Source organism: Callospermophilus lateralis, chromosome 1, assembly GCF_048772815.1.
Source record: "Callospermophilus lateralis isolate mCalLat2 chromosome 1, mCalLat2.hap1, whole genome shotgun sequence".
NCBI classification, from domain to species: domain Eukaryota; kingdom Metazoa; phylum Chordata; class Mammalia; order Rodentia; family Sciuridae; genus Callospermophilus; species Callospermophilus lateralis.
Genome location: NC_135305.1, coordinates 176025515 through 176052979, shown reverse-complemented (window position 1 = coordinate 176052979; position 27465 = coordinate 176025515). Strand labels below are relative to the sequence as shown.

Below are 27465 nucleotides of genomic sequence, written 5' to 3'. Positions count from 1 at the left end.
ATAAGCAAACAAAATAAAGGCATTCTGTCCATCTACAACTACAAACAAACAAACAAATAAATAAACTGAACAAATCCAGAACCAGTATTAAAGAGAAAAATAATATTAAAGCATCCAGAAATAAATTAACATTAAATACAGAGACTGTGGCTCTGGCGAACACGTGTATGTAAGGCAGTACAAGCAGCCAACAGTGGGAAGGTGGTTAATTTGGGAGCTTTGCAAGGACGGCTGGCAATGAGTTGACACCTCTGCTTCCATTCTTCAAATTCATTAGAGGGCAGAACAGTTATGATCCTCTGGCCCACAGGAAGATTCTGGCTTCTGGACCATTCTTGTAACAGAAACAAAGGAAATCTGCAAAGATGCCAAGATCACCTCTTGAATGAAAGGTCCTGAAACCCAAACTCATCCTCTCTCCTCCCACTGCCAGGGAGTCAGATAGCATTTCTCAGTCACTAGAGAACAAGGGAAAGAAACACCCTTCCCCCAAAGACTTCCTAGGAGTAGGAGGTTGGTGCATTTTGTCAAATGAGCCTAGTTGGGCCCTTTATCCAAGTGAAGTCAGATGAGGTCATTCTTTTTGTTTTTGAATTTTGTTGCTTTAACAAGCAAGGCTCCCAAGATCCCAAAGCCATGAAAACTATGCAGGAGAGATACCCTGAGCATATTGGGGGCATTTTTTGTGACATGTGTGTAAAGAAGGTGCAGTGACTAGCTCTGGCCATGTAAACACTGACAATGGCTCAAACACCTGTTGTATTTGGAATAGCCAGAACAGATTTCCTGCAGTCTGGCCTCTTTCCTGAGGTCCAGCCTCACACCCCTAACTGCATCTATACAGTGGCTATTTTGCACGTTTCAAATGAAATGGCCAAAGCTGGGAGAAGTGCCATACACCTGCAATCCCAGCAGTTTGGAGGCTGAGGCAGGAGGATGGTGAGTTCAAAGCCAGCCTCAGCAACTTAGGGAGGCCCTAAGCAACTCAGCGAGTCCCTGTCTCTAAATAAACTATTTTTAAAAAGGGCTGGGGAATTTGGATCAGTGGTTAAGCATCCCTGGTACCAAAAAAAAGAAAGAAAAGAAAAAAATGGCTAAAACAGAAATCATGATTTTTTTATCCACAAAGAGAAAATCTATAGCAATAATAATGATAATGATGATGATAATGTTACTGAAAGCTCAGTCCTTGTTCCTGATGCCAACCCAATAATGAGGACACGGTTTTGAGAAAAAGGAGAAAGAAATTTTATTGCTTTACAAGCAAAGGAGAAACACAAAGAACTCCTGTCCCAGAGGCTGTGATTCTGAAAGTCAGGGGGAAGGGAGCTTTTAAAGAGGTGATGTAAAAGCTACATTCCAAGTGTGTCCTGTCAGGGTCATAATTCATTTGTAGCTCTAAAAGAGTGATCTCTTAGGTCTCCTGGCGCCATCCCTGGAGTCTGAATTACTTCATTCCTGTGGTGTGTGTTTGCTCAAGGACAGATCATTTGGCTTAGAATGGGAAGAAAGGTAATCTTGCTCCCCCCACAGTTAGGGAGGGGGAGAGGGAGAAGAGACAAGGGGAAAAAATGTCAGTTTTAAAATAAGCTGGAGCTTACTTCGCTTAGCATGATATTCTCCAACTCCATCCATTTACCTGCAAATGCCATAATTTTATTCTCTTTTGATGCTGAGTAATATTCCATTGTGTATATACACCACAGTTTCTTTATCCATTCATCTATTGAAGGGCATCTGGGTTGTTTCCACAATTTAGCTATTGTGAATTGAGCTGCTATAAACCTTGATGTGGCTGCCTTACTATAGAATACTGATTTTTAAGTCTTTTGCCAAAGGCCAAATGTTCTCTTTGATAAGTGGATGCTGATCCATAATGGGTTGGAGGGGCAGGGGAAAAATGGAAGAACTTTGGTTGGGCAAAGGGGAGGGAGGGGTGGGAAGGGGGTATGGGGGCAGGAGAGATGGTGGAATGAGATGGGCATCATTACCCTAGGTACATGTATAGACTGCACATATGGTGTGACGCTGCACCCTGTACAACCAGAGAAATGAAAAGTTGTGCTGCAATTGTGTACAATAAATTAAAATGTATTCTGCCATCATATATACCTAATTAAATAAATAAATGATTAAAAATTTAAAAAATAAAATAAGCTGGGGCAGCAAATCAGAAAGGCTTGTGTTCAAAGCATTTAATGGACCAGGTTACAATGAAAACAACTAAATCTTACATATTTGAGTACATGGTTATTATTTTTGGTATTCCTCATTCCTTTGAGTAGCTCTTTATTTTCATCTACTCTCATTTTCCTAAAGCATTTCTTTTATTTTTTTCTCCCAGTAGAGATCCATTGGTGATAAATTCTTTCAACTTTTGTATGTTTGTAAAAGTTTTAACCTTCATTTTTTCTTTTGGTGCTAGGGATTGAACCCAGAGGTGTCTTACCACTGAGCCACATCCCCAGCCCTTCTTTAATATTTTTATTTTGAGACAGGGCCTTGCTAAGTGGCTTAGGGACTCACTAATTTGCTGAGGCTGGCCTTGAATCCTTCTGCCTCAGCCTTCCAAGTTGCTGGGATTACAGATGTGTACCACTGTGCCCTGCACTTAACCTTCATTTTTGAAAGATACCTGTGGGCTCAATTGGTTTCTGTTATCCCTACAAGTTCTGCCAATGGCAGCCCACCTCTCCATCCACTCAGAACTATGTGAGGTGCCCTTATAAGTTTTGGAAGCACTATTACTCTCTATTCACCTGCAAAAGACTCTCTTCTCTCTAAAATTTGGTTATCAAGTCTGGCATCTGTATCCATTATTTCTCAAAAGTCCCTTTAAAAGTAAAATCTAAATTTTATCCAGAATTTTCTTGTTATCCTGAAAAATTTGTGTGTGTGTGTGTGTGTGTGTGTGTTCTGTATCTTTGCCAGAATGCAAAGATAAATAACAAAGAAAAATTGAAATAATAATACAATGAACATCCATGAATTATCTACTTAGGACCAATGACTGTTCTTATTTTGCCTCATTTTTTGGTTCCACATTGACTTAGTTACTATTGGTATGTAACAAATCACCCTCACATTTAAAAGAGTAAAACAAACATATTATTATGTTCATAGTTTCTGTCAGTTTGAGAGTGGCAAGTGGGCATGTATGGACCAATATGGCAATTTCTGGATAAAATAAGTTTTATCGTTTTTAAAGAAAAATTTCTCTTGGGCTGGGCATGGTAGTGCACACATGTAATCCCAGTGGCTTGAGAGGCTGAGGCAGGAGGATTGCAAGTTCAAAGCCAATCTTAGTCTTCTTAGTGAGGCCCTAAACAACTTTTAGAGACCCTGTTTCTAAATAAAATATAAAAAAAGAGCTGAGGATGTGGCTCAGTGGTTAAGTGCTCCTGGTACCAAAAAAAAAAAAAAAAAAAGGTTTCTTTTTTTGTTGTTTTTTATGGAAGGTCTCTAATACAGACTAAAAGTTATTGAAATATCAATCTTTTCAAATATTTAGAACTTCTCTGTAAAGAAACTAAGAAACTAAAATAAGACGTAGTGGTCTACAATGAGGATTAAGATAGGAACTCAAATCCTAAACAGCCTACGAAGCCTGGCATGGTCTGGTGCCTATCCTCCCACACCATTTCCCTCCCCTTTTTGTGTGTCTCACCCCGTGTGCTCTCTTCTCCCTTCTCCAGTGACGCTGGCTGTTTTAGTGTAACTTTTTTTTTTTAAAGAAAAGACAAGAATAATATGGAGGAGAAAAAGTTTATCCTAGCTCATGGTTTCAGAGGTCTCCATCCATAGGCAGCTGACTCTATAGTTCAGGACCCAAAGTGAGGCAGAACGTCATGATGAAAGGACATGCAGGAGGAACACAGCTCAGGACATGGCAAAAGGAAGCAGAGAGAGTTTCACTCACTAGGGGTAAAATATAAACCCCGAAGGCATGCCCCTAGTCACCTGCTTCCTCCAGCCAGACCTTATCTGCCTACGATTATTATCCAGTTAATCCCTATCAGTGTATTAATCCACTAATTAGGTTAAGGCTCTCATAATCTAATCATCTCAGACAATTCTTGCATTGTCTCACACATGAGCTTTTGGGGGACACTTCATGTCTAAAAAACCATAACACTGGCCACAGGCTACTGCACAAGCAACTCTCTTGAGAGGCGTCTTTGTCGACCCTCTAACTAAGGTTAGTTTCCTTTATAAATTCTTACTTTTATCTTATAAAAATGATCTGATTATTTTTGGAGTATCACTCTACATAAATAATTATCCCTTTACTAATGGAGTTTTAAAATTGATGTCTGTGTCCCCCCAACTAGGTCAAAAGTCCCATGAGAAGAGGACCTTACTGTTTTGGGGTTTTCTTGGTACCGGGAATTGAACCCAATGGTGCTAAACCACTGAACCACAACCCTACCCCTTTTTTGTATTTTATTTAGAGATTATCTCTTTGAGTCACTTAGGGCATCCCTAACTTGATGAGCCTGGCTTCGAATTCACAATCTTCCTGTCTCAGCCTCCTGAGCTGCTGAGATTACAGGTGTGCGCCTCCACACTCAGCTGATGTTACTGTTTTACACTCCATCACATCCATAGGTGTCAGCATTTACCTCCTCTTCTTCCTGAGACTCCTCTAAAATTATGTAAAGGAATAAAGAAAGTTACAAAGTAGAGCACCAAAACCACAGGATGTGGGCCCAATGTAGCCTGTGAATGTGCAATGTTGGCTCACAGGTGACTTCACTTTTATAAAATGAGGAATTTTTATACCCAGATTTGAATTTCTCTTGATTAAAAAAAAAAGATCCACATTCCCTTGAATGTCTAGAGTTGAGCAGTGACTGCCCGTTTGGGTGACATTGTTGTCTGCTCCCCAACTCCCTTTCTACTCATAACTGCTTCAAATTTTCATCCTTTGCCTCAGAGACATACTACTTGGGAGTCTTGGCAGTGGAAACCATTGTTTTAGGTATTATGGCAATTATTTTACTCTTTTCCTTAAACAAACAAACAAAACCCTTTTTTACAGTGGTGGCAACTGAATCCAAAGTCTTGAACATGCTTTACCACTGAGCTATATATTCAGTCATTGTAGGTGTTTTAAATAAATGTTTGTTGAAATAATAAATTAGTGACCATAAACTCACATGAGTAGCATTTGGTTGTTCTGCAGGGCCATAATCAGCTGCAGTTCCTCACAGGAACATAAGGTGGCGGTGTACTCCCATAAATTTGCATAAATTCAAAAGGGCAATCAATAGAGGAAAGGGACCAAAGGGTGAGAGGTGGGGGACGTGCTGGGGAGTGATACTGGCTAAATCCCATCAATGTACAACTATAAATCACCAATGAAAAATGTGGGGAAATTTTTGCATAAATCCAGCATATCTGGTACTAAATACATGAATTGTCCCACTCCCCCTTAAGAGATGACAACTACCAAAACCCAACACACCATGTATCCTGAAGGTCAGTGAGAAAGGGATTAGGAAAGGGAGCTTCAAGACCGGGGATCCAGTACAGTAGAGATGGAACTACAGGGAATGAACTAAATTCACTCCTGTCTTTGGGGTTATCAGTATGATCAACTTTCTGCCTGAGAGCTGGAATTTCAAGGTCATACAGCCATAGTTCAGGGTATCCCTAGGTGGAGAGAATTTTGAATATTCTCATCACAAAGAAATAAATGTCTGAGATGACAGATGTGCTGGTTACCCTGATCTGATCATATACCTTGTACACCTCCACAGAGATATCACATTGTACCCCATGAATATATATGATTACTACATGTCAATTAAAAAATTATATTTTCTTTGAAAAGACTCTTGGCTGAAAATGGGACTTGAGTGTCCCATGCCTCCTTCCCCCCTCCCCAGGGATTGAACCCAGGGGCACTTAAACACTGAGCCACAGTGCCAGCTCTTTTTTTTTTTTTTTTTTCATTTTGAGACAGGGTCTTGCCAAGCTGCCTAGAGCCTCACTAAGTTACTGAGGCTGGCCTTGAACTTGTGATCCTTCTGCCTCAGCCTCCAGAGCTGCTGGGATTACAGGTGTGCACCACTGCACCCGTCCCATGCCTCCTTCTTAATTCTAGAGCAGGGGTTTTCAAAGTGCAGTCTCTATACAAGCTGCCTCAGCATCACCTGTCAGAACCTGTCAGAGATGAAGATTTCCACACCGACCTACAGAAATTCTGGGGTGGAACCCAGCAATCTGTGCAAATAGACCCTAGGTGATCTGAAGCAGATGAAGTGTGAAAACCATTGTTAGAAAGTTTTATTTCCCATCTCTCCACAGCCATACCCTGGGAATCCAAATCTCCCCGCCCTGAGCTAGTACCCCCACCTCTAGCTGAGCCTGAAAAGCCTATCTCTCTCTTTCCTGCTTTGCTCTTATTCTGTCTTTGGGCTTTGCTGAGGCAGTCCTTCTCTTAGGACACTGTGTTAGACACCTGATTTAGCTGCTGTTCCTGTGGCCCTCCCAGCCCTGATTTTCTTTTCTTAGCAATGATCCCATGGTGATCCATGTCTGGTACTAAATACATGAATTGCCTCACTCCCTCTTTAGAGATGACAACTACCAAGAACCAATAGCAATTGTGAGCTGTTTGGGTCATTTTGTTTTAACCCGTAGTGCTGGACCAACAGAATATTTAATATTCATTGAATGAAATAGTAAATTACTGTCACTTGGTTGGCAACTTTAAAATAATGATGATGATGATGACAATGATATTTTCCCCGTCTACAGTGGAATTTTACACATGTACATATCCCAATATATACAGATTAAATAATATAAACTTATGTAATTAAATATAGATTTTCTGTGAGCTTGAATTTCAAAACTATGCTTTGCTCTCCTGACTATAAAGCCATCTGTAGGAGGGCCAAGGAATTCAATGATCAACAGAGAGAGCTTCCCAAACAGGGGTGTTATGTGCTGACTAAGGTCTCCTCTCTCCAGGTCTGTCTCAGTTCTAGCGGGAAAGGGCTCTCATGCTGCATGATGAATTCTGTGCCTGGCACTAAGTAGGTGTTCAGTGTTCACTGAACTAGAAATAAGTATTAAAGTTCTTATAGGGAAAATATGAAATAAAGTATAAGAAAGGGTCACAACTACCTGGGAGTGCTGTAAAAGGCCTGCTTGGAGATGGACTACAAATTCTACAAGGAAAGAGGAACATTGAACACTGAAGTTCTGTTATGAAAAAAACTGCATTCATAGCTTGAGGGTGAGTTTATTCAAGGCAGTGACTGAAACACACTGGGAAAATGGCCTGAGCTCACAAACTGAAGGGAATTTTACATTGTACCAAGGAATTTAGATTTCATTCTTCAGAACCAAGAGAGGGAAAATTTAAGTATATATGAGTAGGAGAGTTTAGTATTTCAACATTTACAAATGTGTGCAATACTTGCTCTGGACCAAGGCTTGTTCTCAATGTTGGGATCAAACTGGCAAAGACAAAAAACCATCCCTGCTTCGATTATAAAACTGTACTAGCTAATTCTGAGAACCATGTTAGTGCCAGGTGCAGAGTCAGATTCTTTACCTGTGTTCTTTACAATAGCTTGATGAGACAATAGTTGTTTTGGTTATTATTAACTTCTGCTTTGCTCTTATTCTGTCTGTGAACAGAGAGTGTTATGGTTTGAATGTGAGGTGTCCCCCAAAAGCTCACGTGTGAAAATGCAAGAAGGTTCAGAGAAGAAATGATTGGATAATGAGAGCCTTAGCCCAATCAGTGAGTTAATCACTTGATGGGATCAACTGAGTGGTAACTGAAGGCAGGTGGAGTGTGGCTGGAGGGGTGGGGCATTGAGGGCGTGGCTTTGAGGTATATATTTGTATCTGGTGAGTAGTGGTCTTTCTCTCTGCTTCCTGATCATTGTGTGAGCTGCTTCTTCCACCACACTCTTCCATCATGATTTTCTGCCTCTCCTGGAGCCCCAAGGAATGGAGCCAGTCTTCTATGGACTAAGACCTCTGAAATCGTGAGCCCCTAAATAAATTTTTCCTCTTCTACAATTGTTCTGGTTGGGTCCTTTAGTCACAGCAGTGAAAAAGCTAACTAAAACAGAGAGAAATTAAGAAATGAGAATCCAATTTAAATGCAGACCAAATGACTTAAATTTTTTATTGAGGTATAATTAACAAAAATTAAACTCACATTTAGGTCACCTGTGAACACTGTTGCCTCTGGGCAGTGTAAGGGGGCCCTGGAATGGGTTTTTCCCAGATCTACCATGAGCAAGTGGAACCAGGTGTTGTACAGGAGGCCCGCTGAACCCACCTTCCTGTCCTGTTTTAAGGAGCAAGTCTGGTACAGGGAAGGGCCCATCATAGAGACCAAGAGAATCCAGCCTCAGCTCCTGGATGAAGATGTTGATCACAGTAACAGCGATGAACAGTCCCAAGAGGTGGTTTTAAAAAAGGAAGACCTGACAGCTGAAGAAGTCATGAAATTAAAGCAGAAATAAACGCTGCAAAAACAGATGAAGAACCAGCTCCAGTTCATGGAAGAATCATGCATCAAAAACCAGTCAAGCATCTCTCAGATGAAAAATATTCAGGTTTAACAGCAAGCTCAAAAAAGATGACAAATGAAGAAAGTAATTTCTTCAAATAAGCAGGACTCAATAAAAAAGAACTTACAAATGCAAATCTAAAACACCTGCCTCCTTTCTTTTGACAATGAAGAGGAAAAGGAGTAGTCTTCTTTGAAAGTATATAAGGTATTTTTTTTAAAAAAAATATTTTCCCCATGTCTTTTAAAATGACTTTTTTTCCTGTTATACAAGTTCATCATAGAAAATTTAGAAAACACAGAAAAAGCTGGGCATCGTGGTTCACACCTGTAATCCCAGCAGCTTGACAGATTGAGGTAGGAGGATCATAAGTTCAAAGCCAGTGTCGGCAACTTAGTGAGGCCCTAAGCAACATCTCCAGCCATATTTTGTATTTTATTTAGAGACCCTGTCAGGGTTCTAAATAAAATACAAAATATGGTGCGAGATGTGGCTCATGGTTGAGTGTCTGAGTTCAATCCCCAGTACCTCGCCCCCCAAAAAAATACAAAAAAAAATTTAATAAAACAAAATCTATCCATCAATAATCCTGACTGTAAATGTCAACTTTGTAGATATTTGTTACTTGCTTGCGTGCATATATGTATGTAAAATAAACGTCACATTTAATATGTAGTTAACAAGTTTTGACAAATGTAGTTTGACATTTTGACACTATCATCAAGATATAAAACATTTCTATCATCCCCAAAAGATTCCTTGTATCCCTTCTCAACCATTAATCTTCTAACATTACAGATTTTGTCTCTTCTAATGTTTCTTATAAATGGAATCATATGGTTTATAATCTTGTCAGGGCTTGCTTCTTTGAATCAGCACAAATTTTTAGATTCATCAAAGTTTTTATTGCTGAATTCAGGTTTTTAAGGAAGAGAACATATTAATCAAGTAATTACTTAATTGTTTAATTACTGCAACATTAAATTAAAGATAGGTAAATGTCCCCAGCACTGCAAAAACCAAACAACAAAAGCCCACAATTGAGGAAAATAAATCTGGGAAAATCTGAGCAATTCTTTTAAAAGGAAAATATATCATTTGGTTTGTTGACAATTCAAATACCATACATAGATCTACAGGGTAATGATCGTGGGGAAAAAAATGTTATCAGTGCAACTCAAAAGAACCTTAAATCCTCATTTCACATTCCTAAATTCTTTTTAATCTAGTCCTGCAGATATGGGGAGACGCTCCTTATTGGCTCACTACGTCTGCCCTTTACACTTTAAGAATCCGAATAGCGTAGGCTCCTCTCGCGTCCAATGTCAACAGCAACAGCCTGCCCCCTCACTGCCACCTCCACTCAGACGGCGAAGACGCCCACAGGTCAGATGTGACACCTGCCTACGTTCACCCAATCCCGGGCAACGAGGTGGTCATGTGTGCAGCGACAGGGCACCTCCACGCTAATGGTCAGGCCCCACCCACCGCCCGCGCACGTCCGTGATATCCGCACCAGAAGGGACAGCTCTGGAGGTACGCCAGAGGGTCGGGCTGCGCCTGCGCGCTGCGGCTGGTGGGTGGGGCTAGGGACGCCAAGAGAGGCGGCCCCTAGGGCTGCTAACCCTGCCTGCGCCTAGCAGGCGAGGTGCTACCGCGGGCCCGAGCGGAGAAAGCTGGCTTTCCTTCCTCCACCGCGGAAAGTAAACTCTCCTGCTCCTTCCGCAGCGCCCCGGCGTCCTTGTCCCAGCTCCCCGCGGCCCGCGGAGAGTCGTCCTGCATCAGGGCCCGGTTCCCTCCTCTGGCGCGGGACGCCGGCGCCATGGACGCGACGGCGCTGGAGCGGGACGCCGTGCAGTTCGCTCGGCTGGCGGTGCAGCGCGACCACGAAGGCCGCTACTCCGAGGCGGTGTTTTACTATAAGGTAGGGCCCAGCACTCTGCTCGGGCCCAGTCTCGGAGTCGGGGTCTGGCAGAGCCTGAGGCCGAGGGGCGGGGCCCAGGTGCGGACGCCCAAGCCCCCTGGCTTCGCTTTTCCCACGCCCCCCTGGGCTCTGGCCTCTGTGCGGAGCCTGAGTCGCCGCGTAGGAGCTAGCCCTTCTCTCCGGCTGCGGTCTTAGCTGGCAAATGCCCACCACTGAGCTGTTTGTGCCGGGAGTAGTTAGGGATGGGAGTCAGTGGCTGTTTATCGCTGTCCCTTGGCTCTGATTAATGGCTGGCAGGAAGTAGTTTGTGACATATACAAAAATAATGCATGGTCGTTGAAGAACGTATGTAAAAAAAGAATAAACCCATCTTTTATTCTAAGTACGTGATGTGCATCCTTGTGGTTTTTCTATGCACATATGTGTGTATATAATTTTTACAAACTTGAATCGTACTAATTTTTTTTTTTTTTTTTTTTTTTTTTTTTTGCGGTGCTGGGGATTGAACCCAAGGCCTCTCACGTGCTAGGCAAATACACTACCATTGAGGCTGCATCCCCAGCCCTATTATGCTATTTTTTTAAACCTTCTCTTATTGGAATGCTTTCCCAAATCACTAAACTTAGTTATAATATTTTAAAAATAGCTGCATAGTATTTTATGTGTTCCTGTATTTTAACTTATTTACAATCTATTACGCATTTAGTTTTCTTCTGATTTTTCAGCATCTTAACTAGTGGTGCGGTTAATATCCTGTAACTAAGGCTTTGCACATTTACTTGATATTTCTTTTGGATGAATTATTGGAGGCAGAATTGCTAAATTAAAGGTTAAGAGCTTCTGTAGTACATTCTCTGCTCTCAGTCCTGAGGATTTGCAAACACTCCTCCAGCCCTAGCCAGATGAGGAAGGTAGCTGTATTCTCATGATATTGTCATCCCTTCTAGAAAGAATGTCAGGTTTTGATAATACAATAGACTTTTTCTCATAAGCATATGTGCTATCAGTAAAGTTGTAGTTGGACACAATACCTTTATTTGTTTATTTGTATGTGGTGCTGAGGATTGAACCCAGGGCCTCGGTGTGCTAGGCCAGCACTTTACCAAGAAGCCACAACCCCAGCCCTGCAAAATAGCTTTTTCTAAAGAGAAATTCTACAGTACTTTGTATTTTCCTGTAGAATTAGTACATGGTCACTTAGGAAGAATATTTCATCCTTAAAAAGTGGGGAAAAAAAAAGTAGTTGTACATTCAGAAACTGTTTATGAAGACTTGATCAGTTTAGTTGTTTTTTTGTTTTGTTTTGTTTTTTTGCCCTGATGCTGTTCTCTAAGCAAGTTCTTAGTCACCTTTGAATATAATGAAATGAGTAAAATAAGATTTGATAAGAACAATTTTAATGTGTATTTTGCAGGGTTTTTTTTTTTTTTGGTGCAGTATTTTATGTTAATCTAGGGTCATTTATCCACAGAGCCACATTCCCAGTCCTTCTTATTTATATTGAGACAGGGTCTCTGCTAAGTTGCTGAAGCTGACTTTGAACTCATGGTCCTTCAACTTGGGAGTTGGTCAGTCTCCCAAGTTGCTGGGATTATATAGTTGTGTGCCACTGAGCTGGGCCTAGAATTTGGCTTTTTTTAAAGCAAAATAATTATTTTAAAAAATCAGTATTTACATGCAAGACAACTGAAGAGGTAATATATAATATGTAATTTATAGATAAAACAAGGTTATTGAAGTTAGGTTTAACTTTGTATTTAGATAATAATGGTTTATAAAATACAATATTTAATGTTTGCATGTAAAGATTTAAAGTTTTTTTTTCCTTCCCCCCTTGAAATTCATGTAAGTTATGGAATCCAAAGAAGTCCTACTGTTTCTACCCCACAGCCTTTAGGTTGAATTTCCAATAGGGTCAAACTTGCACTTTTCTCATTGATTTCATTAGGTTCAGTGAAACAATGTCTGCTCAAATAACAGGATTAAATAAGTGATGCTCTGAACATGGCTTCTTTGGAAGCAGGTATGAGGCCCCATGAAGTGTAGTATCTGCTTGGGTTATTGTAGAAAAGGTGCTGTGACTAGAGAAACTGTCTGCTCTTTCTAGGTGGTAGCATTAGTAGCCTTCCTGGGACAGTGTTGGGGAGATTGGAAACTCTTCCTCATAACCATAGCATAACTAGCTGTGAAGGTTATGAAATAATTGGAAGAAGAGTTGAGGTTTTCTTAATTAAAAGTTTATTTCATGTAAGTGAAATCTGCTTTTGACAGTATTTTCTGTGGAGAAGAATATTTTGTTCTACTGAAATATTTAACCTTTATAATTTTTTGCAATCTCTTTTTGACATTTAATTTTATTTTGGTGGTTATTGTTCAGATGCTCTTGTTTTGTCTTTGGCGGTGTTAGGGATTGAACCCAGGGCCTCACACATGCTAGGCAAGCATTCTGCCTAAGGTACATCCCCAACCCTTGTGTAATGCTTTTAAGGTTTATACCTTTTCAAGGTATAAAATTTTAAATATGATCTTTGCATAAGGAAAATGTAAAACATGTGAACCATAGCTATTCTAAAAAAAGTTTATAGTAAATCCCTCATACTTGAGTTCTTAAATTTTTAATAGTCAAGACAGTCACAGTGGCACATGCCTGTAATCCCAGCACCTTGGGAGGCTGAAGCAGGAAGATCATGAGTTCAAAACAACATGGCACTGAGCAACTTAGTGAGAGCCTATCTCTAAATAAAAATACAAAATAGGACTGGGGATGTGGCTCAGTGGACCAGTGCCCCTGAGCTTAATCCCCAGTACCACCCCCCACCCCCCCATTTTTAATAATATATGAAAATTGAAGAGCACTGAAGCTGGTAGAAAAGGTATTTTAGAGGATTATGTAAATTGTTTTATTGAAAAATAATGAATTAGAAAGTAATCGTGGAAATTGAAATTGTAATGCATCTGTTAGATTCCTTTGGATTTTTTTTTTTTTTTTTTTTTTTTAGGAAGCTGCACAAGCCTTAATTTATGCTGAGATGGCAGGATCAAGCCTAGAACATATTCAAGAAAAAATAAATGAGTATCTGGAAAGAGTTCAGGCTCTACATTCAGCAGGTTAGTAAAAGACTACTAAACTTGTTACTGTTTTTTTTTTTTTCCTTCTCTCTCATTACATCTATTCTTCCTGTATTTCTCTCCTGTTCTTCATCTATGGATCTTGGTCTTCATACTCTTTTTGCTCATTCCTCTTGAAAAATCATAATATGTAAATAAATGATAGATCTATAAGAGAAGCCTTAAAGATAATAAACTCCAGTTTCCTAACTTTCTAGATGTGCAGAGATAGTGGATTATCTACTTTCAAACAATTTGTCATTGGCAAAGTTAGATGGGGTCCTGTTAGAATTTGGCTTTTTAAATCTCTGACATATGTCCTCTTTTGATATTAAAATTAAGTGACTAATCTTCACTTGTTTAAATATTTCAGCAATAGATATAGTCTCTATCATTGTTTTCTACCGCCAATCCTTGGCTGAACTTTTAAAAAAAAATCGTAACTTGGAAAAGTGACATATAAACAGAGATCTAGAATAGCTCATGCTAATAGCTCATCACCTTTTTGATGCTGTGACCAAAATACCTTACAAGAACAATTTAGAAGAGGGAAGGTTTATTTTGACTCACAGTTCCAGAGGTTTAGTTCATGGTCAGCCTAGTCCATTGCTGTGGGACCAAGGTGAGCTAGAACATCAGGGCTGAAGAGTGTGGTAAAGAAGCGCTGCTCTGTTCATAGCAGCCAGGAAGCAGAGAGACGGAAGGGGTAAGGAGCTGCAGGGAAAAATGAACCTCCAGGACATGCCCCCCATGACCGCCTCCATTCATGTCCCACCTGCCTACATTTACCACCCAAGCAGTCCATTCAAACTAGAATGGACTGATCAGATTACAGTTCTTATAATGTAGTCATTTTGCTTGGGAATATTCCTGTGTTAACACAGGAGGTTTTCGGGTGGCTATCTCCTATCCAAACCATAGTAGCTTTTATTTATTTTTGTAAACAGCATGGCAAGTGCTCTGATAGAAGTACACATAGACTTAATGACCGTGGTTTTGTTAGAGATAAGGGGTTGATTCTTGTCAAAATCTGCTGTTCACATGAGTGGAAAAGCAAATACTTGCTTTTTGACATTTTGTTTTAGTATGCATTAATCTCTCTAGGGAAATTTTAAAATTATTTTTTCTGTTGCTAATAATAAATACACAGGCAGACAAATCTTTATTGTGATGAACTTTGTATTACTTTCTGCTACTCATTTTGAATAGAATGAGCAGTTATAAGCATATGGTTAGGATAAAGTAGGATTGATCTACTTTTGATTCCATTACAACCTTTGTTATAGATTACTTTAAGACAATGCCCAGAAATCTCATGTATTGAAAAGGGGATTGCCTGTGTATTAGGCTTCACTTTATAGAAAGTTATACTGATTCATGTGTTCAGAATTATTTTATGTGGATTGGGGGTGTAGCTCAGTGGTAGAGCTCTTGTCTAGGATGTGCAAGGACCTTGGTCCAAACCCAATACTTCAAAAACAACTACAACAATATTAATAATAGTGTGATTGAGAGTAATTTCATTTTCCTAACCAAGTAAATGAAATTCTTGATTTAATGGCTTGGTTTCATGAATAGCACACCTTATTTCATAAACTGTTTTCAAATAAAATTACCTTTAAAGTTTAGAAATCAATCTTTCATGCCTACTTCCACGATCTTCCTGTTTTTTCCATAGATATTTTCTTATTTCAACAAACATTTATCAAGTGAATGTTTGGGCTGTGTAGTAAGCACTAGGTGGTAGATGAAACCTTAGGAAGCCCTCAGTCAGGTGTGGAGAGAAATGTATAAACATTGCATTATAATGGCATTCCCTTTCAGAAATATGTGTGACTAAATGATAAAGAAGACATACTCACTCTATAAGGGAAAAATTATATAATGGCTATGCCACTGGCATCTAAGGTAGAGACATGGGATATTGTTAAAAATTCAACAATACACAGGACATTTCTCCACAACAATGAATTATTCAGCTCAAAATGTCAATAATGCCAAGGCTGAGATATACTGGCTATGTAGTTTAATAGTTTTGAGCTTTGATGTCTTTATTTTATGAATGGGATTAGCACATATGTCAGATATTAATGAAGGTCAAAGTTTAAAAACATCAGCACATATCCTTAAGAAACTAACAAAGCTGGGCACAATGGCACACGCCTGTAATCCCAGTGTCTCAGGAGGCTGAGGCAGGAGGACAAGTTCAAGGCCAACCTCAATGATTCAGCAAGGCCTTAAGCAATTTATCAAGAACTTGTCTCAAAATCACAAATAAAAAGGGACCCTGGATTTAACTTCATAGTAAAGCACCCCTGGGTTCAATCCCCTATGCCAAACCAAGCAAAACAAAAAACTAAGAAAAATATTAAAAACTTTAAAAAATGGGTTTATTGAGATATAATTAGTATACCATAAAGTTCATCTTTAAATGATAAAATTCATTGATTTTTAGTGTATTTCCAGAGTTGTTTAAGCATCACCACTATTTAATTTTAGAACATTTTGTAACCTTAAAAGGAATCCCATATCCTTTACAGTTAGTTACTCCCCATTCCTTCAACCCTTCACCCCTAGCAACCACTAATCTACTTCCTGTCTCTCTAGGTTTGCCTCTTCAGGATTTTTTCATATAAATGGATTTATGCAATATGGAATCATTTAATCCCTTTTGTTGTCTGGCTTCTTTCATTTAGTTTAATATTTGTAACGTTTATCAGTGTTGTAGAATATGGCAGTCCTTCATTCTTTTTTTATGGATGAATTGTATTTCATTGTATTGATTTACTACATTTTGTTTATCTGTTCATCAATTGATAGGTATTTGGGGGTCCCCCCCACCTTTTGGCTATTATGAATAATACTATTATAATCATTTGTATACAGGTTTTTGTGTGGAAGTGTGCTGCTTTCAGTTCTCTTGGATATATACCCAGGAATGGAATTGCTGAGAAATAGGATTACCCTAAGATTAACTGCCGCATTGTTTTCCAAAGCTGCTAATAGATTTTATAGTTCTACGAAAAGTATAGAAGGATTCTAGTTCCTTAACATCTTCATGGATAGTTGTTATTGTCTTTTTTATTTTAGCCATGCTGATAGGTACAAAACATCTCATTGTGGTTTTGATTTGCATTTGTTTGGATGATGATGATAAACATCTTCTCATGTGCTACTCAGTTATTTGCATGTCTTCATTGGAGAGGTATCTATTGAGATACTTTGTCCACTTTTTAATTGGATTGTCTTTTTGTTTTTGTAGCAGATCTTTATTTTTTCTGGTTACAAATTTCTTATAGAGACATATCTTTCTATTACAAACAAATGGAAGAGGGAAATATTGGAATGAAATGGAGAAAACTGTTATATGCATTTCTGAATATGTCAGAATGAACCCCACTGTTACTATAATGCACTAAAAATAAGAAATAAACAGTAAACACTAAACCAGAACAAAACAAATGGAAAGGAGCTGGGGGTGTGGCTCAATAGCAGAGCACTTACTTGCCTTGCATGCACAAGGCCCTAGGTTCAATTCCCAGTACTGCAAAATAAATAAATACAAATGGATATAGTTGTTTCAAAGAGCAGTAAGACTATATGGTAGTTTATTTTGGACTCAAATAAATAGAGTAGCAGAAACTTTGTCATTAGGGCCTAGCATATCATATTATACAAATATTGTCCATATTGGAAAAAAAAATTTAATTGCCTTAAAATATAATGGAGTTTCTTAAGATGTAGTATTTTCCAGGTTCTTGTTTTGTTTTTAGGATGGGAGGGGAATGTGAAGAAGACTAATATTTTATTTTGTAGATGAAGGAAGTGCTGTAGGAGACAAATTCAGGGAAAACATTTTTTTGATAAAATGTTTTTAATTTTTCTGGTTTCTGGTGTCTATCATGTGATGAATCAAATAGCTGCATCTCCCTTCATCCTCCAATGCTTTGTTTTGTGACCTAAAATTAAGATTATAAAGAGAGCCTGGCACAGTGGCACACACCATAATTCCAGCGGCTCTGGAGACTGAGGCAGGAGGATCAAAGCCAGCCTCAGCAAAAGCACAGCACTAAGCAACTCATTGAGACCCTGTCACTGAGTTGTGGCTTAGTGATCAAGTGCCCCTGAGTTCAGTCCCTGGTATCCCAACAACAACAAAAGATTAAAAAGGGGCTGTGGCTGTGGCTCACTGGTAGAGTGCTTGCATAGCACGTGTGAGGCACTGGGTTTGATCCTCAGCACCGCATAAAAGATAAACAAATAAAAAAAGGTATTGTGTTCATTTTAAAAAAAAAAAAAAAGATTAAAAAGAGAAAGGCCTATAATCCCAGAAGTTTGGGAGGCTGAGACAAGGGGATCGAAAATTCAAGGCCAGCGTCAGCAACTTAGCAAGGCTTTAAGCAACTTAACAAAGCCCTGTCTCAAAAATAAAATAAAGGGCTGGGGATATAGTTCAGTGGTATTATAAGTGCCTCTGAGTCAAATCACTAATACCAAGAAAAGGGATAGATGGGGATTAGTACTTTTTTAAGGATTTTAAATAACTTGTTAAACTTTTTAAATGAAAGAGTATAGTGTGTTGGTAAAGAACATCAAATTAATTAAAATGGTATTTTGTCCTCTGTATATATTTAAGTAATATTTCTTATTTACATATGTTCCCCCCCCCCCCACGCCTCATCATCCTAGTTCAGTCAAAGAGTGCTGATCCTTTGAAATCAAAACATCAGTTGGACCTAGAGCGTGCCCATTTCCTCGTTACACAAGCTTTTGATGAAGATGAGAAAGGGAATGTTGAAGATGCTATAGAATTGTATACGGAAGCTGTGGATCTCTGTCTGAAAACTGTATGTATAGCTTCAAGTTAAACTTGTAGAATTATGTTCAGAAATTTCTTCCTTTATTGCTGAGCACATACCTGTAATCCTAACCACTCAGGAGGGTGAAGCAGGAGGATCACAAGTTAGAGGCCAGCCTCAGCAACTTAGGAAGACCCCATCTGAAATACAAATTAAAAAGGGATGTGGTGTCATGTGCCTGTAATTTCCAAGATTCAGGAGGCTAAGGCAGGAAGATCCCAAGTTTCACGTCAGCCTCAGCAACTTAGTGAGGCCCTTAGCAGCTTAATGAGACCCTGTCTTAAAATAAAACCTAAAAAGGGTTGGGGATGTAGCTCAGTGGTAAAGCAGCCTGGGTTCAATTCCAGTAACAAAAAAAGGAAAGAGAAGAAATTTCTTCCTTTACTAATGAGTTCTGGTTAATTCCTCAAAGAAAAGAATTTTTCCATCATTATAAATGGAACTAAATTAAATTAATCATCTAAAAGATGATGAAGAATAGAAAGTTAGAAATAGGTTTTTACACAGCTTGCTATAATTTTGTTACTATTAAGATTGAATCACTTAGGCAATTGCTTTTTAAATTACAGGTACTATTTTTTTTTTTTAACCTTTATTTTTGTTTGTTTTCATTTTATGTGGTATGGGGATTGAACCCAGTGCCTCACACATGTGAGGCAAGCACTCCACCACTAAGCCATAACCCGGTCCCCCCGGGTACTATTTTTTTAAATGTTTATACTCTAGTAGTTAACTTAATATAGGAAGAATTCATCACAAATCTATGATTTGGAATAAACTCTTATTTTTTTCAATTTTATGCAGTAAAAAATAAGGTAGTGGTTTGGGAGCATTTTACTAATTTTCAATGTCAAATGTATATGCTTGGGTGGCTTTTATTGTTCCCTAGAGAGCCTTGGTTCAGGCTCTGCTTCAGGGGGCATGTAGTGCTTAAGAGTACAGTGTATTTGGAAGGAAGAGGTAAAGTGGTAAAAACTAGTGTTCAGTGTCTTACACAGTGCCAGCTTTTCAGTAGTGTTCAGAGAACACCATCTAGCCTGATTTCTGTAAGTGTTTGAGACCATAGGTAAGAGTCTCCTAAGTTTCCTATCTCTCAGCCTTTCATGACACAGTGGTTGTACAATTATGGTCTATTTAGCACTTGTCCACATTCAGTATTTTTTTTTTAATTTTTTTTTTTTTTTTTTTTTTTTGTGATGCTGGGGATTGAACCCAGGGCCTTGTGCATGCAAGGCAAGCACTCTACCAACTGAGCTATAGCCCCAGCTCACATTCAGTGGTTTTTAAGTTAACCTCAGTGACAAGTTTCAACACTTTTTAAAATCATAATTTTTAAAGAGAAAACTAAAATGTCATTTTTCCTCAATTTCAAGAACTATAATGTGCATTGCAATTTTTTTTGCATAGAAATATGGGTCAATTAAAAATTAATTAAGCTTTAAAATGTTTCTTTTTTCTCTTAAGTCTTATGAAACTGCTGATAAAACCTTGCAAAATAAACTGAAACAGTTGGCTCGACAAGCACTAGATAGGTGAGTTTTGGTCTCTCAAGTTCTTATCCTAGATAGAATGTGGTTTGTTACTTATTACATAAAATATTTATCTTAATGAATGGTAGAGGTCATAGTAAAAAACCTTTGTTTAAACTGAGATCCAGATGTCCTACCTTATTCCTCTAGTTCTTTGCTTTAAACTCAAGAAATAACCAGTTAATCAGTCAAGAAGTGTTTTTAGTTTTTTATATACAGAGTGCAGAAATGACTGATACTTACAATGAGAAACTTCCAAAGAGGAATACTTTCAGAAAACCTAGAGCTACTGAAAAATATAGGTTGAGAACAATCCTGCTTTTAGCCATACTCATTCCCCAAATTATGCCATATATGTAGCTCTTTCACCTCGAGCTCAAATATCAACTTTTCAGTGAGGCCAGCACTATCTATTATATTTAAAACCAAATCTTCCCCAGCACTTTATCCTGCTTATTCTCTTTAAAAATTCTTTCCCACACTCTTTCTAAACTGAAATACACAAGTTTATCCTATTTGTTGTTAATGTATGTGTCTCTTTGAATGCTTATTCCCTAAATATAAGTTCAGTGCTATCACCAAGCACCTCACCCGACACATAGTGTGTGCTCATTAGATACCTGTTGAAAGAATGAGTAGATTTGCACAAGATAATTATACCTTTTGAAAGAGGGTTGTAGATAAAGGAAAAGGATGGAGATTGCTTTTATGAATTATTAAACTATTTCCTTTTGAACTCTGAATAGCTATATAATTTTCAGTTTTTTAATTGAGGTATATCAATAATTCCTATTTTCCTCATCACCATCAACCTTTAGTTTGTTTCCATAAATTCTTGAAAATGAGCATTTGACACATAGTTGTCTTTTCCATCTTGACTTCTTTCACCAGTCAGAATCTTAGCCTACTTTTATTACCTGTATATGCTGTGACCATCGCTGCCAAACTAGCAGGTTCCGGCGAGGGGTGATGGGAGATTGGAAAAAATAAAGAGTCACACATGCAGATTTTGAAGATAAAACAGCTGGGATCAGGTGGAGCACTGCTCTCTGATGGAGAAGCAGGTCTAAAGAATGACACCAGCTGTCTTTGTTATATATATCTCATTAATCAGATTAAAGACTATGCAAGCATTATTCTTTGTATTCATGAAAGTTACAGAGTTAGCAATATTAAGCAGCTATTTCCTCAGTTACATTCAACAATTGCAATATGCAATGTTAGGAGCATTGTGCAGCTCTCAAAGTCCTAATTTGCAGGCAGATGCAGGAGCAGCATAACTGGTGAAACATTGTGATTATTTTAGCAAGGCAGCTCCTTCATTCCCAGGAGCTGTGTGCCTGATAATTAGGTCAAAGCTGAGAAGAGTCTTGAACAGAGTCTCTTCACAGAGAGCATTGCCATAGCAACTGGGCATCCAACACCTTTGCATAGAAACTTTCCCAGTCACCAAGCATGCCACAGCCATGAAGTCATAAGGGACCCCAATCTCAGACACTGGTCTCCCAGTCACTGTCACTGCTCTCCACATGTGTAGATAACCCATCATCCAGTGTTCCCAAGTGCATCTTCTAAGCAAAGGGTGTATGTACGCGACAGTCATGGGTTCTTTTGAGGATCTGTTGAAAATTATCAGTCCATTTTGTAGGAAAATGTACATAAGCATTTTTTAACATGTAATTTCATAGTATTCACAAGATTATTTTATTTATTTATTATTTTTTGGTACTGAGGATTGAACCCAGGGATGCTTAACCACTGAGTACGTCTTCAGCCCATTTTATATTATATTTAGAGACAGGGTCTTGCTAAGTTGCTTAAGGCCTCACTAATTTGCTGAAGCTGGCTTTGAACTTGAAATCCTCCTGCCTCAGCCTCCCAAGCTGCTGGGATCACAGGTGTGCGCCTCTGTGTCTGGCTGAGTGTTCACAGGACTCTAGAAGTTTATATATGGGTTTTAGGTTAAGAACTTTTATTTTTTACCTTGTTCTTTGACAGAAGAAAGTCAAAATTCACTTGCATATCATGTAGGCGTTCTGTAAGCCAAGCCCTGCCTTCCTCTTGTCTCATCACCTGCTGCCTCTCGTTTGTACCTTTTTTAAGGGCTGTATCCATTTTCTTGAAATTACCTCAACTCTCTCTGCTATTTCATAATTCTGCACATTTTGTACATGCTCAGTAAGAATCCTTTCTTACTGAGTACAGTGGCACATGCATGTTATTCCAGCTACCTGGGAGGCTGAAGGAAGATAATTGCAAGTTCAAGGCCAGCCTTGTTAACTTAGTGAGACCCTGTCTCAAAGTAAAAAGGACTGAGGATGTAGCTCAGTTGAGATCATCCCAGAGTTCAATACCCAATACTACCCTCCCCCCGCCAAAAAAAAGGGCAATTTTACTTACCGATGCAGGTAATTTTACTCTCGTTAGGTTTGCTGAATTGTTTATTAAAAAAAAAAAAAAAAAAAAAGCTTACTCCCTAGGTGAATAATTCTGGGGCTCAGGCATTGATTCAAAGCAACCTTCCCTTATTCAGCCTCTCTTCTCAATCAGAAAATCTGTAATTTCTGTTATGCACATACTTCTTTCTTGGCATCTGTCATTTTGATGCAGTTCTTTTTCTCCTGTGGGAAACCATGAACATCTTTAGGGTACAGATTGTTTTATACATTCTTGTATACTCCTTACCTTGCATAGTATCTGGTGTAAGTGTTCAATTGATGTTGACAATTGAATATTATTTGCAAAAATATTTACTTAAATATTTACAAGGGATTAGTTTAAGTAGTTAAAATTTGACTACTATGTACAAATTTTATATACCAGTTTTCCATTGGGGTGCTTGACAGTTCTTGGAGTAAATTTTATTTCCTAAAGGCTTAATTTGAAAAGAAAAACTAGAACTTTTTTTTTTGTGTGTGTGTATGTGCACCTCTGTTATAGAGCAGAAGCATTGAGTGAGCCTTTGACAAAACCATTTTGCAAGATCAAGTCCACAAGTAATAAACCAAAGCCACCACCAGTGAGAACACATTTTCCATTAGGACCTAATCCATTCCTTGATAAACCTCAGCCATTCATAAGTCCACAGTCATGTGATGCACAAGGACAGAGATACACAGCGGAAGAAATAGAAGTGCTCAGGTAAAACCATTTATACTTCATTGCAATGAAGAATTTTGTTAACATCTCGATGCAGGCAATTTTACTCTCATTAGGTTTGCTGAATTGTATTCAGACTTTTGTTATATGTTGTAATATAAATGCAAATTAGAGTCACAACTTGAAATTATTAAAATTTATTGGTTCTAATATATCTTTGTATTTGACATTTTTTTACTAGACATAATGTGTTTTTCTGTAAGTCCTGGCATTTTGCAAAATTGAGTCCTAAAGGTTAAGGAGCAAAACAAACCTATGGCAGAGTATGATAGTCTATGTAACTTTGTAACTAAAGCCCTAATGGGGGAAAAATGTTATGTTGAAATAGCACTCTAGGCCAGCAAATAGAAGTCTTGAGCTATGAATAGTTTTTCAGTTCTTTTTTTCTTTTTAAGAAAATGAAACAGAAGAATATGTTTGACAGAAACCACAAAACCTACATTGTATTCCATCCAGCCCTTTACAAAAAGCATTTCCACACCTCTGGTCTAGATAGACAGCTCAGTGTCCCTGAAAGCAGACTCAGGGCATATTAAAAGTGTGAAACACAGTAATGTGGAAACCCTGGACTACCTGCTGAAGCAGTGTAGGTTAGATAAATCTTTGAGCCATTGTGTTATTCTCAAAGGAGACACAGGAAGTACATAGTTAACATATGCAAACATGTGTGTATACAAAACAAGGAGAAAATATGCAAAGCTACTCAAACCTTCTTTATCAACAGACCATACCTGATACCTGTAACACTTTCTTCTTCCACTACCTATTCCACATTCCCATAACCAGAAAATTGAGGAGAGCATATTTTTTCAGAATTGTAAATGCTATCTATATTTTTTAGATTTCAAAATAACTTTAGGCTTAGTATAGAATTAGCTCTATGTCCTGTTAAGGGACAAAAAGGAGACTTTCATCACCTCTAGAAAGGCCTATCTTGACACTGGTTTTGGGAGGTTTTTGTTTTATTTTGTTTTTGTTTTGGTAAAGGGATTGAACCCAGGGGTGATTAACCACTGAGCCACATCCTTAACCCTTTTTAATTTTTGAGACAGGGTCTCACTGAGTTGCTGAGGCTGGCCTGGAACTTGTAAGCCTCCTACCTCAGCCTCCCAATTTTCTAGGATTACAGGAGTGTTCCACTGTGCCTACTTGACACTGAAGTTTTGTTGTGAAGGATGTTGAGTCTTTTTTTAGAGCGCTCCCGTAGCATGTGTGAGATGCTGGGTTCGATCCTCAGCGCCACATTAAAATAAATAAATAAAGTTATTAAAATATTTGTAGTTGTAGATGGACACAATACCTTTATTTTATTAATTTATTTTTATGTGGTGCTGGGGAACAAACCCAGTGGGATATTAAGTCTTTTTTTTTAATGTGTTTTAGTTGTAGATGAACAATATACCTTTATTTATTTATTTTTATGTGGTGCTGAAGATCGAACCCAGTGCCTCACACATGCTAGGCTAGTGCTCTCCCACTGAGCCACAACCCCAGTCCCGGGATGTTAAGTCTTTAAAGAAAACTCTCATTAAATTGAATTGCATTATTTTTTTTGTGATATTTAATTATTTTATGAAAATTTTGTCCAAATATATTTAACAACATGAGGTGTCAGTTTAATTTCAATGTAGTACTATACCTTGTCATTTAAATTTTAGAAGTAAGATTATGATTAAGGTAGACTTGAACATTTACCTTGGATTTTTTTTATTGTGTTTTATAGGACAACATCAAAAATAAATGGTATAGAATATGTTCCTTTCATGAGTGTTGATCTGAGGGAACGTTTTGCTTACCCAATGCCTTTTTGGTAAGTAAGCACTGTTGTAATTTTTACTTTCAAGGCCATTTTTAAAAATGTCAGTACTGTATTAGTTCTCTGAAATTTGATTTAATTCATAGGCTTGTAACTAAAATTTTTAATAAGGAAAATTGTTTGGCGATGTGTCTGTGGGAAAGAGGTGAGATAACAGTAGGAGCCCTTTGTTTTCAGTTCCCTTGTCATGGCTTATGTTGACTTCCTTTGACCTAACAAACATACTCATAGTGACTAGTACAGGTCTGGCACAAAGTAAGTACTCAGTAACAGTTGTCCCGTTGGCTGATTGAATCACAACAGAAATACAAGCCAGTAAAAGAATTGAATGGAAAAGTGGCACAGAATAACGGTATCATTGTTTACTAAAAGGATCCAACTTAAGGAAGAGTTATAAAAGGTATGAAATTGACACAGCTTTTCAGAAAGGTCAATGGCAGTTTGTCAAGAACCTTAAAAATATTGCTCCGTTCAGGACTCCCCAGCTTCTGGTCCTAATGAAATCAATATTTAGTTCAAAGGTGTATGTTGTAAGCGCATTCATTAAAGAATCTTTTTTAAAAACTTGGTATATTATAATTATACATAATAGTAGGATTTGTCATTACATATTGGTGCATGCATACCAGCGGTCAGTTTTGTTTCCAAGTGTCTCGCCTTTCCTTCTCTTCCTCTATCCTCCTGACCCCCTTCCTCTACTCTCCTCATCTTCCTTCTGTTTTCGTGAGATTCCCCAATCTACATACCAGTTTTTCCTTTTTTCTCACTTGCTTCAACAGTATGAGAGAAAACATAAGACCCTTACAAAAGCATCTGTTAGAGCAAAAAAATTGAGACAAAATATTTAGGGCTATGGCAATAATTCAATAATGGTACATCCATAAATATATATGCTACCCAAATAAAAAGTCTTTTTAAAAATATAGGAAAAATGCTTACAATATTATAAATTAAAAAAATAGAACAATAGGGCTGCTTTTCATTTTCCAGTGTTTTGCTATTCTTAAATGGCCAAGAATTAGATATCTGACTGCTAATAAGTCAACCTAATTTTTCCCTGTGGCAACCAACTGTGAGATGCTAGTAATAATTGGAGTCTAAGGAATCCTTGTATCTTAGAAGCTTTAATAGCTTTGATGTTAAGAGCACAGATTTTAGAGACAAACGTTCCAGTTTGAATTCCTGAGATGCTGGATAAGTTAAATCTCTGTTTTCTCATCTATGAAAGTTGAGGATAATAATAGAACCTACCTCATGGATACTGTGATGATTAAAAGAGTTACTAAAATACAGAGCACTTAGAGTGGTGCTTATTATAATATAGCAAGCACTATGTAGGTGTATATAAGGGTTAACTGATAGAAAAATACTTATTTTAATAAGTACTAAATTATAATAATTTGGCTACATGTTTCACATATTTTTAAAAAATTTTAGACTTTCATGATTTCACCTCAGGAATCTTCGATTTCTCTATTGTAAGTTTGAAGTAGTCTTAAATTTTCCCCTCAGAATTTATGATGGTGATCTTTAAGCTCCTCTAAATTGAGTTAGATCTCTATTTATAAACAGCTCCTAATATTACACAGGCACCAAGCCTGTAACACCAGAAGTTCTGTGAGATAATGATCAGAAAAGTTTAAGAAATGGTGTATGCCGTATTCTACTCAGAGATTTACAACCAACATTGGCTTATTAAAAGTCTAGATTTGTCCAGCAATGAAGAAAATAATACTTTGGCCAAAATTTGCAAGTCATACCTGACTCCAAAATCCTTTCTCTTAGTATCTATCAGCATTCTTTGAAAACAGAATGTCATGTTTGCATATCATAGACCTTATATAATCCAGAAATCTTTGACCAATTTGGAAAGCAGTATGGAGATTCCTGGGAAAGCTGGGAATGGAACCACCATTTGACCCAGCTGTTGCCCTTCTTGGACTATTCCCTGAAGACCTTAAAAGAGCGTACTACAGGGATACTGCCACATCGATGTTCATAGCAGCACAATTCACAATAGCTAGACTGTGGAACCAACCCAGATGCCCTTGAATAGATGAATGGATAAAAAAAATGTGGCATTTATACACCATGGAGTATTACGCAGCACTAAAAAATGACAAAATCATGGAATTTGCAAGGAAATGGATGGCACTAGAGCAGATTATGCTAAGTGAAGCTAGCCAATCCGTAAAAAACAAATGCCAAATGTCTTCTTTGATATAATGAGAGCATCTAAGAACAGAGCAGGGAGGAAGAGCAGGAGGAAAAGATTAATATTTAACAGAGACATGAGGTGGGAGGGAAAGGGAGAGAAAAGGGAAATTGCATGGAAATGGAAGGAGACTCTCATTGTTATACAAAATTATATATAAGAGGCTGTGAGGGGAATGGGAAAAAAAACGAGAGAAATTAATTACAGTAGATGGGGTAAAGAGAAGATGGGAGGGTAGGGGAGGTGGGATAGTAGAGGATAGGAAAGGTAGCAGAATACAATAGTTACTAATATGGCATTATGTAAAAA

At 38.1% G+C, this 27465-nt stretch overlaps 1 protein-coding gene and 1 pseudogene across 2 annotated transcripts in view; both read left to right on the top strand.

Annotated features, from left to right (window-relative positions):
• The first annotated feature begins 8264 nt into the window (after positions 1–8264).
• LOC143408398 (uncharacterized protein KIAA1143 homolog pseudogene) lies at positions 8265–8732 on the top strand (annotated as a pseudogene).
• A 1418-nt stretch (positions 8733–10150) lies between these two features.
• The window catches only part of Capn7 (calpain 7), a 37866-nt gene continuing 20551 nt past the window's right edge, over positions 10151–27465 (top strand). For both annotated transcript variants that reach the window (XM_076831811.1, XM_076831733.1), the window contains exons 1-6: positions 10151–10470; positions 13470–13578; positions 18268–18425; positions 19902–19969; positions 22907–23107; positions 24849–24935. In XM_076831811.1, coding sequence (XP_076687926.1) covers positions 10369–10470; positions 13470–13578; positions 18268–18425; positions 19902–19969; positions 22907–23107; positions 24849–24935 — 725 coding nt within the window. In that variant the 5' untranslated portion in view covers positions 10151–10368. The remainder of the gene's footprint in view (positions 10471–13469; positions 13579–18267; positions 18426–19901; positions 19970–22906; positions 23108–24848; positions 24936–27465) is intronic.